The sequence below is a fragment of the Ictalurus punctatus genome, chromosome 22 (genome assembly GCF_001660625.3).
Source record: "Ictalurus punctatus breed USDA103 chromosome 22, Coco_2.0, whole genome shotgun sequence".
In the NCBI taxonomy this organism is placed as follows: Eukaryota; Metazoa; Chordata; class Actinopteri; order Siluriformes; family Ictaluridae; genus Ictalurus; species Ictalurus punctatus.
This window is the reverse complement of record NC_030437.2, coordinates 15,101,694-15,113,896: the sequence shown is the minus strand read 5'-3', so window position 1 is coordinate 15,113,896 and position 12,203 is coordinate 15,101,694. Positions and strand designations below refer to the sequence as shown.

The 12,203-nt window shown below is 41.9% G+C and overlaps 1 protein-coding gene across 5 annotated transcripts in view; it reads left to right on the top strand.

The window, feature by feature from the left end:
- Positions 1–12,203, top strand: part of tncb (tenascin Cb) — a 51,397-nt gene that overhangs the window by 33,049 nt on the left and 6,145 nt on the right. For 3 of the 5 annotated variants that reach the window (XM_047149946.2, XM_017452314.3, XM_047149952.2), the window contains 12 exons: positions 450–593; positions 739–861; positions 1,771–1,914; positions 2,060–2,182; positions 3,092–3,235; positions 3,381–3,503; positions 3,968–4,111; positions 7,411–7,530; positions 8,746–8,889; positions 9,734–9,864; positions 10,835–10,967; positions 11,723–11,874. In XM_047149946.2, coding sequence (XP_047005902.1) covers positions 450–593; positions 739–861; positions 1,771–1,914; positions 2,060–2,182; positions 3,092–3,235; positions 3,381–3,503; positions 3,968–4,111; positions 7,411–7,530; positions 8,746–8,889; positions 9,734–9,864; positions 10,835–10,967; positions 11,723–11,874 — 1,625 coding nt within the window. The remainder of the gene's footprint in view (positions 1–449; positions 594–738; positions 862–1,770; positions 1,915–2,059; positions 2,183–3,091; positions 3,236–3,380; positions 3,504–3,967; positions 4,112–7,410; positions 7,531–8,745; positions 8,890–9,733; positions 9,865–10,834; positions 10,968–11,722; positions 11,875–12,203) is intronic. The other 2 variants (XM_047149948.2, XM_053674279.1) reach the window with 2 other exon arrangements.

Here is a 12,203-nt window from a genome sequence, read left to right as displayed (position 1 = left end):
ATCTCCAACTGAAGTTCAGTGTAGGATGGGCATTTTAAATGTTACAAGTAGATCTGAAAGCTTGGAACTCACAAATCATCCATCATCTTTGCAGAGACACAGTTTTGACAATCCATTCATTCTAACCAGAGTGTCCACAATCCAACTCATCTTATAGTTCAATCAAATTGACTTTGGAATGTCAATGCTATTTATTGTATTTTCTTTGGCATGATACAGTATAATCACAAAAAAATTACAGGTTATAAAAGTTCCAGAGTTACACAATGTACTTTTTGGTATGCTCATTTTTCAGACCAATCAGCCTGCTAATGGTTGCAATCAGCATAGTCTGTTTTAACAATCAGCACCTTCTGTCTAATAGTGCTGCCCTCTTATGGCACTCTACATCACATGCATGCATCTAACACCATCCATGGTGAAAATCTGGTTTTGTACCCCCTCTGCAGGAAAACCTATGACAGTCACAGTGGATGGAGGTGAGTCCCAGACTGTGCTGCCAAACCTGACACCCGGGGTAACCTACCGAGTGAGTGTCATATCAGTGAAGGGTCTGGAGGAGAGTGAGCCAGCCTCTGATACATTTACAACAGGTACAGATTACACACACATGATTCTGTGTTGAATGTTAAAAGAACAGTCTACCATTTTTCAGCCACATGTGTAGTGTATGTGTGATTATTACAGCATCTTTGCTCTACTTGTTGTGTTGTCTCATTATGCATCATCTCCTGCAAGGTTTGGGCAAACCAACTGGTATTCGCTTCTCTGATGTCACTGATACCTCTGCCACCGCCCATTGGACTATCCCTCATTATCACGTCGATAGTTACAGAGTCAACTATGTGCCTATTCATGGAGGTAAGTGTTTCCGGCATCATTCTACATTGTGGCTTATTAGCAGAAAATAAAATAGAGAAGAAAGTCTTTGTCACATATACAATGAAGTTCTTATTTTTTTCATATATCCTAGCTTGTTAGGAAGTTGCGATCAGAGCACAGGGTCAGCCATGATATGGCAAGCTTGTAGTAGTGCTCAGGGACCTGTCAGGCCTCTTTTCTGGTGAGGATTCCTGGTCTGTGCCAGTTCTCAAACCGTTTCCACCACAGAGAAGGTGGTTCCAGACCAGAAAAAGCAGTTCCACCCCGGCCCTAAAGACTTGCTGGACTGGAACTACAGAACTGGTTATATCAGGGGGCGGGGTGGTGCAGGGGTGGGGAAATGTAGTGTCAGTGATAGCTTGGTAGTTCTGGGGTAGTTGTATCAGCAGCCAAGAGCTTAAACCACTGGAGATTCATATTTTATGCATTAAGTGCTTCTCCAACTGAAGTTCAGTGTAGGATGGGCATTTTAAATGTTACAAGTAGATCTGAAAGCTTGGAACTCACAAATCATATATCATCTTTGCAGAGACACAGTTTTGACAATTCATTCATTCTAATCAGAATGTCCACAATCCAACTCATCTTATAGTTCAAACAAATTGACTTTGGACTGTCAACGCTATTTATTGTATTTTCTTTGGCATGATACAGTATAATCACAAAAAAATTACAGGTTATAGAAGTTCCAGAGTTACACAATGTCCTTTTTGGTATGTTCAGGTTTCAGATCAATCAGCCTGCTAATGGATGCAGTCCATCAGAGTAGTCTGTTTTACCGATCAGCACCTTCTGTCTAATAGTGCTGCCCTCTTATGGCGCTCTACATCACATGCATGCATCTAACACCATCCATGGTGAAAAGCTGGTTTTGTACCCCCTCTGCAGGAAAACCTATGACAGTCACAGTGGGCGGAGGTGAGTCCCAGACTGTGCTGCCAAACCTGACACCCGGGGTAACCTACCGAGTGAGTGTCATATCAGTGAAGGGTCTGGAGGAGAGTGAGCCAGCCTCTGATACATTTACAACAGGTACAGATTACACACACATGATTCTGTGTTGAATGTTAAAAGAACAGTCTACCATTTTTCAGCCACATGTGTAGTGTATGTGTGATTATTACAGCATCTTTGCTCTACTTGTTGTGTTGTCTCATTATGCATCATCTCCTGCAAGGTTTGGGCAAACCAACTGGTATTCGCTTCTCTGATGTCACTGATACCTCTGCCACCGCCCACTGGACTATCCCTCATTACCACGTCGATAGTTACAGAGTCAACTATGTGCCTATTCATGGAGGTAAGTGTTTCCAGCATCATTCTACATTGTGGCTTATTAGCAGAAAATAAAATAAAGAAGAAAGTCTTTGTCACATATACAATGAAGTTCTTATTTTTTTCATATATCCTAGCTTGTTAGGAAGTTGCGATCAGAGCACAGGGTCAGCCATGATATGGCAAGCTTGTAGTAGTGCTCAGGGACCTGTCAGGCCTCTTTTCTGGTGAGGATTCCTGGTCTGTGCCAGTTCTCAAACCGTTTCCACCACAGAGAAGGTGGTTCCAGACCAGAAAAAGCAGTTCCACCCCGGCCCTAAAGACTTGCTGGACTGGAACTACAGAACTGGTTATATCAGGGGGCGGGGTGGTGCAGGGGTGGGGGAATGTAGTGTCAGTGATAGCTTGGTAGTTCTGGGGTAGTTGTATCAGCACCCAATAGTTTGAACCACTGGAGATTCATATTTTATGCATCAAGAGCATCTCTAACTGAATTTCAGTGTAGGATGGGCATTTTCATTGTACTAAGTAGAGCTGAAAGCTTGGCACTCACAAATCATCCATCATCTTTGCAGAGACACAGTTTTGACAATCCATTCATTCTTATCAGAATGTCCACAATCCAACTCATCTTACATTTCAAACAAATTTACTTTGGAATGTCAATGCTATTTATTGTATTTTCTTTGGCATGATACAGTATAATCACAAAAAAATTACAGGTTATAAAAGTTCCGGAGTTACACAATGTCCTTTTTAGTATGCTCAGGTTTCAGATCAATCAGCCTGCTAATGGATGCAGTCCATCAGAGTAGTCTGTTTTACCGATCAGCACCTTCTGTCTAATAGTGCTGCCCTCTTATGGCGCTCTAGATCACATGCATGCATCTAACACCATCCATGGTGAAAAGCTGGTTTTGTACCCCCTCTGCAGGAAGAACTATGACAGTCACAGTGGGCGGAGGTGAGTCCCAGACTGTGCTGCCCAACTTGACACCCGGGGTGACCTACCAAGTGAGTGTCATATCAGTGAAGGGTCTGGAGGAGAGTGAGCCAGCCTCTGATACTTTTACAACAGGTACAGTTTACACACACATGATTCTGTGTTGAATGTTAATAGAATGTTCTACCATTTTTCAGCCACATGTGTAGCATATGTGTGATTATCACGGCATCTTTGCTCTACTTATTGTGTTGTCTTGTTATGCATCATCTCCTGCAAGGTCTGGGCAAACCAACTGGTATTCGCTTCTCTGATGTCACTGATACCTCTGCCACCGCCCACTGGACTATCCCTCGTTACCGCGTCGATAGTTACAGAGTCAACTATGTGCCTATACATGGAGGTAAGTGTTTCTGCTCTCATTCTACATTGGGGCTTGTTAGCAGAAAATAAAATAAAGAAGAAAGACTTTGTCACATATACAGTATAATTCTTATTTTTTCATATATCCTAGCTTGTTAGGATGTTGGGGTCAGAGCACAGGGTCAGCCATGATATGGCAAGCTTGTAGTAGTGCTCAGACCTGTTTTCCGGTGAGGATTCCTGGTCTGTGCCAGTTCTCAAACCGTTTCCACCACAGAGAAGGTGGTTCCAGACCAGGTTATAAAAGTTCCAGAGTTGCACAATGTCCTTTTTGGTATGCTCAGGTTTCAGATCAATCAGCCTGCAATGGTTGCAATCAGAATAGTCTGGTTTACCGATCAGCAACTTCTGTCTAATAGTACTGCCCTCTTATGGTGCTCTACATCACATGCATGCACCTAACACCATCCATGGTGAAAAGCTGGTTCTGTACCCACTCTGCAGGAAGACCTATGACAGTCACAGTGGATGGAAGTGAGTCCCAGACTGTGCTGCCAAACCTGACACCCGGGGTGACCTACCAAGTGAGTGTCATATCAGTGAAGGGTCTGGAGGAGAGTGAGCCAGCCTCTGATACAGTTACAACAGGTACAATTCACACACATGCATACACCCACACACACACAAACCTTCATCAAACAATTTTACTCCTGGATATGTCCTGTGTCCTACAGTTTGAAAAACACGATAATATTTATGTAGTTTACCAACTTTCCTCACAGTAAAAATCTTCATTTGCAAAAACATTTGACTGAAGAATTCAGTATTCAGCTGCTTAGTACCACTTCTGTAAAAGCTTTTGCTAAATGCTGTAAATGTACCAAGAATGTTTAAAATATATGTTTTGACTGCCCCAATAACTGCTCTTAGACTTCCAAGTGGATTTTGAGTAGACTGAGCAGGTTTTCTGGTTTCTTCTCAGCACGAAGAACATCTGGGTTATGCATGTAACCCTGTTCCCTGAGAAGGGAACAAGATGCTGCATTAGCTGAATGCTGTGGGAAGATCCCTCACGTGTGACCGGTATCTGAAGCTTGTGTAAAATCATGCCTATTTATAGGCCTGCTGTGATCAGGTGATGTGGCAATTAAGCGCGTCGTGTGATATATAAACGATACCTGTGAACCGTGTCGTCAGCCTCTATTATCTGAAGCAAAAACGCAATTTACAGGCATGCCCCAATATGACAATGTTGCGTTAGCTGAAAGCTGTAGGAACGAGAATACCTACTCTGTCATATTGAGGGTACGGTCTGTTCAAAAAGACCTGAGCCCGAGGGTCAATGCAAGATACTCGAGCCTGGGCAGGAATGTATATCCAGGCTGTAAAATCAAATGAATGTGTACGGCGTAGACCACACACCACACACCTCCTGTAAGGATACCCCTTTGGACAAAGTCTTTGAGGAGGCGACCCCACTAGTGGAATGAGCCCTTATGCCCAGAGGCGTAGCGAGACCGCGCGCCTCATAAGCGATAGATATAGCTTCCACTATCCAATTAGAGATGCGCTGTTTCAATGCAGCATCACCTCTGCTGTCACCGCCAAAGCCGACCAGCAGCTGCTCTGACTTACGCCACTGGCCAGAGCAGTGGACGTAAGTACAGAGAGCCCTTACTGGACACAGTCGGTGCAATTTCTCTTGTTCCGGTATGAGGAACAGAGGAGGGCAGAAAGCCTGCAACACTACTGGCTGGGCAGCAGATGTAGGCACTTTAGGAATATAATCCAGCCTAGGATACTGGAAGGCCTTGGCTAATCCAGGGATAAAGTCAAGGCAGGAAGGGACAACAGAGAGCTTGCAGATCTCCTACTCGCTTGAGAGATGTCAGGGCCAGCAGAAGAGCTACCTTTAGAGTCAGAAGCTTCTCAGAGGCTGATATTAAGGGCTCAAATGTGACACCTGACAGACCTTCCAGGACCACAGAAAGGTACAAGGAATGTATGTGTGGTCTGCAGATGTGCCTCAGCTGCCTGACACCACACATAGCCCTTGAAGTTAGAGGACCTTGCCCCACAGAGGGTCCAACAATAGGGGTGTGGCTGGCCGAAATGGCGATCATGTAGACCCTGAGGAGCCAACCCCACTGAGAAACGTCCTTGTAAGAACTCTAGGACTGTAGCTATTGCGCAGTTCGCTGGGTCTAGCTGACATTCCTCACACCACGAGACAAAAGGTTGCCACTTGAGCGCATACAATTTCATCATGGATGGCATCCTAGCATTCTCCATGGTCTCTATAGCCTCAGTTGTGAGACCAGAATCTATGAGCTGGTGCCTTAAGGGGCCAGATCCACAGTTTAAATAGTTCCGGCCGAGGGTGATAAATCAGCCCTCTGGCTTGAGACAGTAGATCCCTGCGAATGGGAATCTCTGAAGGAGTGCCGTCTAGCAGGGATATTGTCTCTGAGAATCATATTCGAGCTGGCCAATAAGGTGCTACTAGCAGCAGACATAGACCGTTTGAGCAAATTCTCGCTAGAGCTTGTGGGAGCAGAGCGATCGGGGGAGAAGCATGTAGATGTGACCTTGGCCACATGTGCACCATTTCATCCAGTCCTAATGGTGCGGGAGGAGTGAGGGCGAACCACAGCGGGCAGTGTGTTGTCTCCTCGGAGGCCAACATATCCACTCCCGCTTGGCCAAACCTCCGCCATATGGACTTGTGAATGGACCCACCAATCCCTGGGCCTCAGCCCCTGCCTCAACAGGATATCTGCCCCCACATTCCAGTTGCCCAGAATGTACATTGCACTCTCTGACAAAACCTTCGCTCTGCCCAGAGAAGAATTAGTTGCGCCTGCCTGAACAGGGGGTGTAATCCTCCCTGGTGGTCAGTATATGAGACCACCACTTTGTTGTCTGTAAACACATGGTGCCCTCTCAATTGAGGAAGAAAGAACTTCAGTGCTAGAAATATGGCCCGCATTTCTAGGCAATTTATATGCCACTCCAGATGAAAGCTGCTCCAGAGACTGTGAGCTGGACAGCCATCTAGGACTGCGCCCCAGCCCATGAGGGAGGTGTCTGTCATTACCGTCTTGCGCTAAGGAGACACCCCTAGAGTGTGACCCAAGGCTAGAAACCGGTGACACTTCCAAATTCTCAGGGCATGTAGGCATCGCCGTGTGACACTGATTACTCTCAGAGGTTTCGTCCGAGGATGAAACCCCCAACTTCTCAGCCACCACTGAAACGGTCTCCTGTGCAATAGGCCCAAAGGTAAGACATTGGCTGCTGCTGCCATAAGCTCCAACAGTCTCTCATAGAGACTGGAGGGGATGCCAACATCCAGCTTTATCTTGCTCAATGTTGATAGGATTGACCCTACGCATGTTGGGAATAGAAACGCCCCATCATAGTAGAATCCTTATAATCCCTAGAAAAGTTGTCCACTGCACTAGAGAAAGCATACTTTTCTGAGGTTCAACCTGAGATCCAAGCTCTTCATGTGGGAAAGAACAACATCTCGATGTTGAACTGCCAGTTCTTTGGATCATGCTAGAATTAACCAGTCATCCAGGTAGTTTAGTACACGGATGCCCTGGAGTTGCAGTGGAGCCAGAATGACATCCATGCACTTTGTGAAGGTCCAAGAGGATAAAGCTAGCCTGGAGGGAAGAACCCAATCTTGGAATGTGTTGCCTCCAATGCAAACCCCAGAAACTTCCTGTGACTGGGCGATATTTCTATGTGGAAATAGGCACCTTTTAGATCTATTGTCACAAACCAGTCCTCAAACTGAATCTGTGGAACGATAAGTTTGGGCGCCAGCATCTTGAACCTGTATGATCAAAGAGTACAGTTCAGATGATGATCTAATATTGGCCGTACACTCCACTATTTTTTGTGGACCAGGAAATAACAGCTGTTTTTTTTTTTTTTAGCTTTGGACAGACCTCATAGTTTGGTGGCGGTCAACATCACTGATACCACGGCGCTGTTGCACTGGCAGCCTACCATTGCCACGGTGGATGGATATGTGATCACCTACAGCACAGAATCAAGTAACAAGCCACTATAATTCAGTCTAAATCCTAAAACTAAACTGAGATTCTTGTATTTTCTTTTGTTTATCACACAAATCATGAGCTAATTACCATGATCCTTTTCAAGAGCTGAATAAGGTATATTATCTAGCAGAGGTGAACAAATAAAATAAGTACATTTATTTGCAAACACACTGGGCAAATGAAGGCTTCACTGTTCTGCCAAGTGTCACGTTTTCTCTTGATTGAGGTTAATAGGCTAAAATGTTATAGCTAACATAATATAATAACAAAGCTAGTTTGCTAGTTAAGTACAATAATACAGAGTAAAGGAAACAACTGAATATAAAACATTAGCCAGCGTTTAAGTTATATAAGCTCTAGTGTTCTGTCCTCGCACTGCATGTAAAATATATTATTCAATTCCGGCTTGCTTCTTGATTATCTCTATAGATTTCTATAGATACAGTGCCCTCCACTAATATTGGCACCCTTGGTAAATATGAGCAAAGAAGTCTGTGAACAATTGTCTTTATTGTTTAACCTTTTGATATTTTGTTTTAAAAAAAAATCACAAAAATACTCTGCTCTCATGGATATCAAACGAGTGTCCAAAATAAAGACAATTTTTCACAGCCTTCTTTGCTTGTATTTACCAAGGGTGCCAATATTAGTGGAGGGCACTGTATGTTTGACCATGAGTGTATGATATGCTAGCAGGAGAGTTTGAACTGTTCTTCATTTTGCTCAGGTGTGTGTTAGTGTTTCTATATACCTGCATAGTACTGATTCTGAAAAGTTTATCTGACTTCGTCTATGCATGCTAAAAAAAATGCACCAAAAAAATGCTAAAAATGCAAACCGGTTGAGCCACTGCCGATGTGTGTAGTGCAGCAGGCAGTGGGATTGAGAAAACATAGCACACGCTTGACTTTAGTTACAGCATCAAGGTGCATCACAATTCGTGCATTAAGTTTAAAACTAGCTACATACCAAATGAAAACCTTCAGATGTCAATAAGGAATTTGTTTTCTGGTTGTTAAACCTGGTTGTTGACTGCCAGGCAAAAATGAATTAAAAACAAATATCCTAGACACAAAATCTACTTGTCCCGGGCTAGTAATATGTCCACCCCTGTCTACACTAAATGAATTACCATAAATGGAACCACTGACAATCCAGCTTCATACAGTTATTTGTTAATGCTGTGGGTTTTTTCTTTTTCTTTGATAGTGCCCCCAATAACAGAGCGAGTTTCTGGAAACACTGTGGAGTTTGAGATGAGCTCGCTCTACCCTGGCACTGAGTACACTGTTAAAGTCTATGCAGTGAGGGAAGCAGTGAAGAGTGCTGCCACAACCACACAGTTTACTACTGGTAAAACACACACACACACACACACACACACACACACACACACACACACACGCACACACGCACTTAAACTTCAGGGTTGATTTCAAAATTTTGCTTTATGTCTACAAGGCACTTTCTGGTCTCATGCCCCAATGCATCTTCATCCTTACTCCCCCAATAGACCACTCAGGTCTTCTGATCAACTTTTATTTAAGAGTTCCTCGTTCTCACTATAAAACTAAAGGCAATCGTGCCTTTTCCGTTTTAGGTCCTAAGCACTGGAACAGTCTATCTTTTTACGTGAGGCCAGCTTCTTCAATAGCCACTTTTAAATCTTCTTTGAAAGCGTATTTTTATTCTTTAGCTTTTGAATAGGTCCATTAATAGGCTAAATAGGTAAATGTTGTATTTAAAGGTATCTGTTTATTAATCACTATTTATTATTGTTACTACATATCCAAACATAACTTTGTCATTTTTTTATATAATAAACAAATGAATAAAATTAATGACTTGACTGATGAGAAAGTCAAGGTCTATATTTCTATCTTGCTGAGCCATTTTCAGAATCATACACCTTCATGTACTGAATGCCATATAAAGCCACACATAGTGGCATACATATACGTTATAACCATGCTATATTATCTGCTTTTTATTCAGCCATTCAGCGTAATGCATGTTATTCAGTAGTAAGTATAAATTATTCTGTTACTGTACCAACACAGTAGAAAAGATTATGTGTTGAAGAATGTAAGTCAGGACCTGGTCAATGATACTGATACTGAGTGTTAAAGTAGTTGACTCCATGCCTCCATAAAAGCCAGCTATAATGCCAGTCCTAAGTGTGTGTCCTCTGCTGCAGATGTTGATTCCCCTGAGGACCTGGAAGCCACTAACATCCAGACAGAGAGTGCCACACTGACATGGAAAGCACCACGAGCACAAATCACTGGCTACATCCTCACCTACGAGTCTGCTGATGGTAAAGTCCGGGTCAGTGGAGCACATGTGACAAAATCTTCTTTAGGTGTTGATGTTTGATACTACATAGTACATATTTGTATTTTTAATACTGCAGTAAATATTTAGATTTTATTCTACAGTAGATACTTTAATAGGTGATAGTGGCTAGTATATTTAAATGTTTTTCCATGTTTCAGTCCTACACAGTTGATGCTTGCGTATTTCCCTGATCAATTCAAGTCACGGTACATAATTATCATGCTTTAGGGCAGCTTTTCTCCAGCTAGAACTGGGGCTTTTATCAAGGTGGAGGGAATCATGAACCGTTACAAATACCTGTTGATTTTAGAGCAAAATCTTCAGGCGTCTACAGTACTAGTAAGCTGAAAGCTGAAAAATCTGTGGTGACCTGAAGCAGGGTGTGCACAGGAGATGCCCGCACAATTTGATGGATCTAGAATGTTTTTGGAAAATTTTGGGAAGGAAAATGTGCCTCTGATAGACCATAGAGAGTGGTGTAATAAAATCAAAAGGTGCTTCAGAAAAGCAAAGTATTAGTTTAGGGGTGTGCACTTTTACGCAACTACTGCATTTTGTTTTATTGTTTTGTTTTGTTACGTTTTTTTATTTTTATTTTTTTCCCTAAAAATGTTTCTGATTGTTTTTCACTTAATTTTTTATACGTTTATAATTTCACAATTTCACATTTATCTTGGTTTAATTATTATTTTTTTTTTTTACACAAAGAATGTTAACAGGGGTGTGTAGATTTTTTATATCCATTGTATACAAGATCAATGAGATTAATGATACTTTTATTTAAAGTCTACAAAAATAAATTAATAATCTTGTAATGGAAGGGGAAAACAAGACTGTCACTGAAAGAGTCAATGGCGTTGGTCTGTGTTATAAAAGTAGTAGTGATCTCTCTGCATTGTCTCAGAAAAGTGTATTGTGATGTTAGTAACATCCAGTCACTGTCTGCCCTGTCTTGTTTCAGGAGGTCGTCCTCAGCCCCACATCCACATCATACACCATGAATCAGCTAAGCGCCTCCACTGAATACACAGTGCACCTGCAGGCCATCTCGGGTCCCCTGAGGAGCCACATCATCTCCACTGTTTTCACCACCAGTGAGTCCTCACTTGTCAAAGGGTGAAAAACTATCTATCTTTATAGAAGTACAGTATATTTCTCATCAGCTACTTATGTTTTGCTATATCAGGAGTGCATTATTTTAAAATGAAAGCACTTGCAAAGCCATGTATGAAACTGAAAGTAATCTGAATGCCTGGGTTACATAAATTTTCCTAAATATGTTCACTTATACAGTCCTCCAGTAACTACCAGGTGTTCTCAAACTTTTACTTTTTTTTTTTTGCCAAGGATCCGTTTAACTGTAAGATTCCATAGACTCCTCAATACAGATTTAATTTTAATTAACATAATTTACTATTAAAACTATTCAAAAATTCAACTTATTATTTAAATTTGTACAATATTTGGATGTGTCTATTCATTGGAGCCGTAGAGCTTTTTGATCATGAACTCTCCACCATCAGAACACATTAGGTCCAGGTTTGGATTAAACATGGTTCAAGTGACCAATCAAACTGAGTAATAACAACAAGAACTCAATCATAAATATAATACATTTGATAACTCTGAGTTGTGATTTTCAACAATTTAACAAAATTCAAATGAAATTTAAAAAAATTCATGGACCTCCTGGCAATGCTTCCCAAACCCCTGAAGGTCCCCAGACTTTACTTTGAGAACCACTGCTCTATGTATCATGCGTTATTATCATTATTAGTAATAACTGATAAAGAATGCTGTAATATTATTTGTAAATATCGTTTTCTTTTTGTTTACGTATGTGCCACAGTCGGCGTTCTCTACACACACCCAAAAGACTGCTCCCAGGCTCTGCTGAATGGAGACACCACCTCAGGCCTTTACACCATTTATCTGCGTGGTGATGAGAGCCAGCCCTTGCAGGTCTACTGTGACATGACTACAGACGGAGGCGGCTGGATTGTACGTAATTAACTAACTTCCATTTCTTAAGTAAGGAATAAAACACAACAGGGCGTGCTGTTATAGAAAAATAATCGATGACACGTTCATGTGATGCAGAGTTATTCTTTCCACCCCAACGTTGGTTATTTTTCTTATGAGAGCATTTTATTTCCCTTATACCACAGCTGTATATGCCAGTGATGACATTTTTTTATTCGTTACAAAATGACTTCTTGTACTGTTTATCTGTGTATAGTTATATTTAATGTTATGGACTAATGCCCATGTAACAAGTTCATCTTTTCACTTATATTATAGCAGCTATAAACAGTTGTTCCCAAAAATGT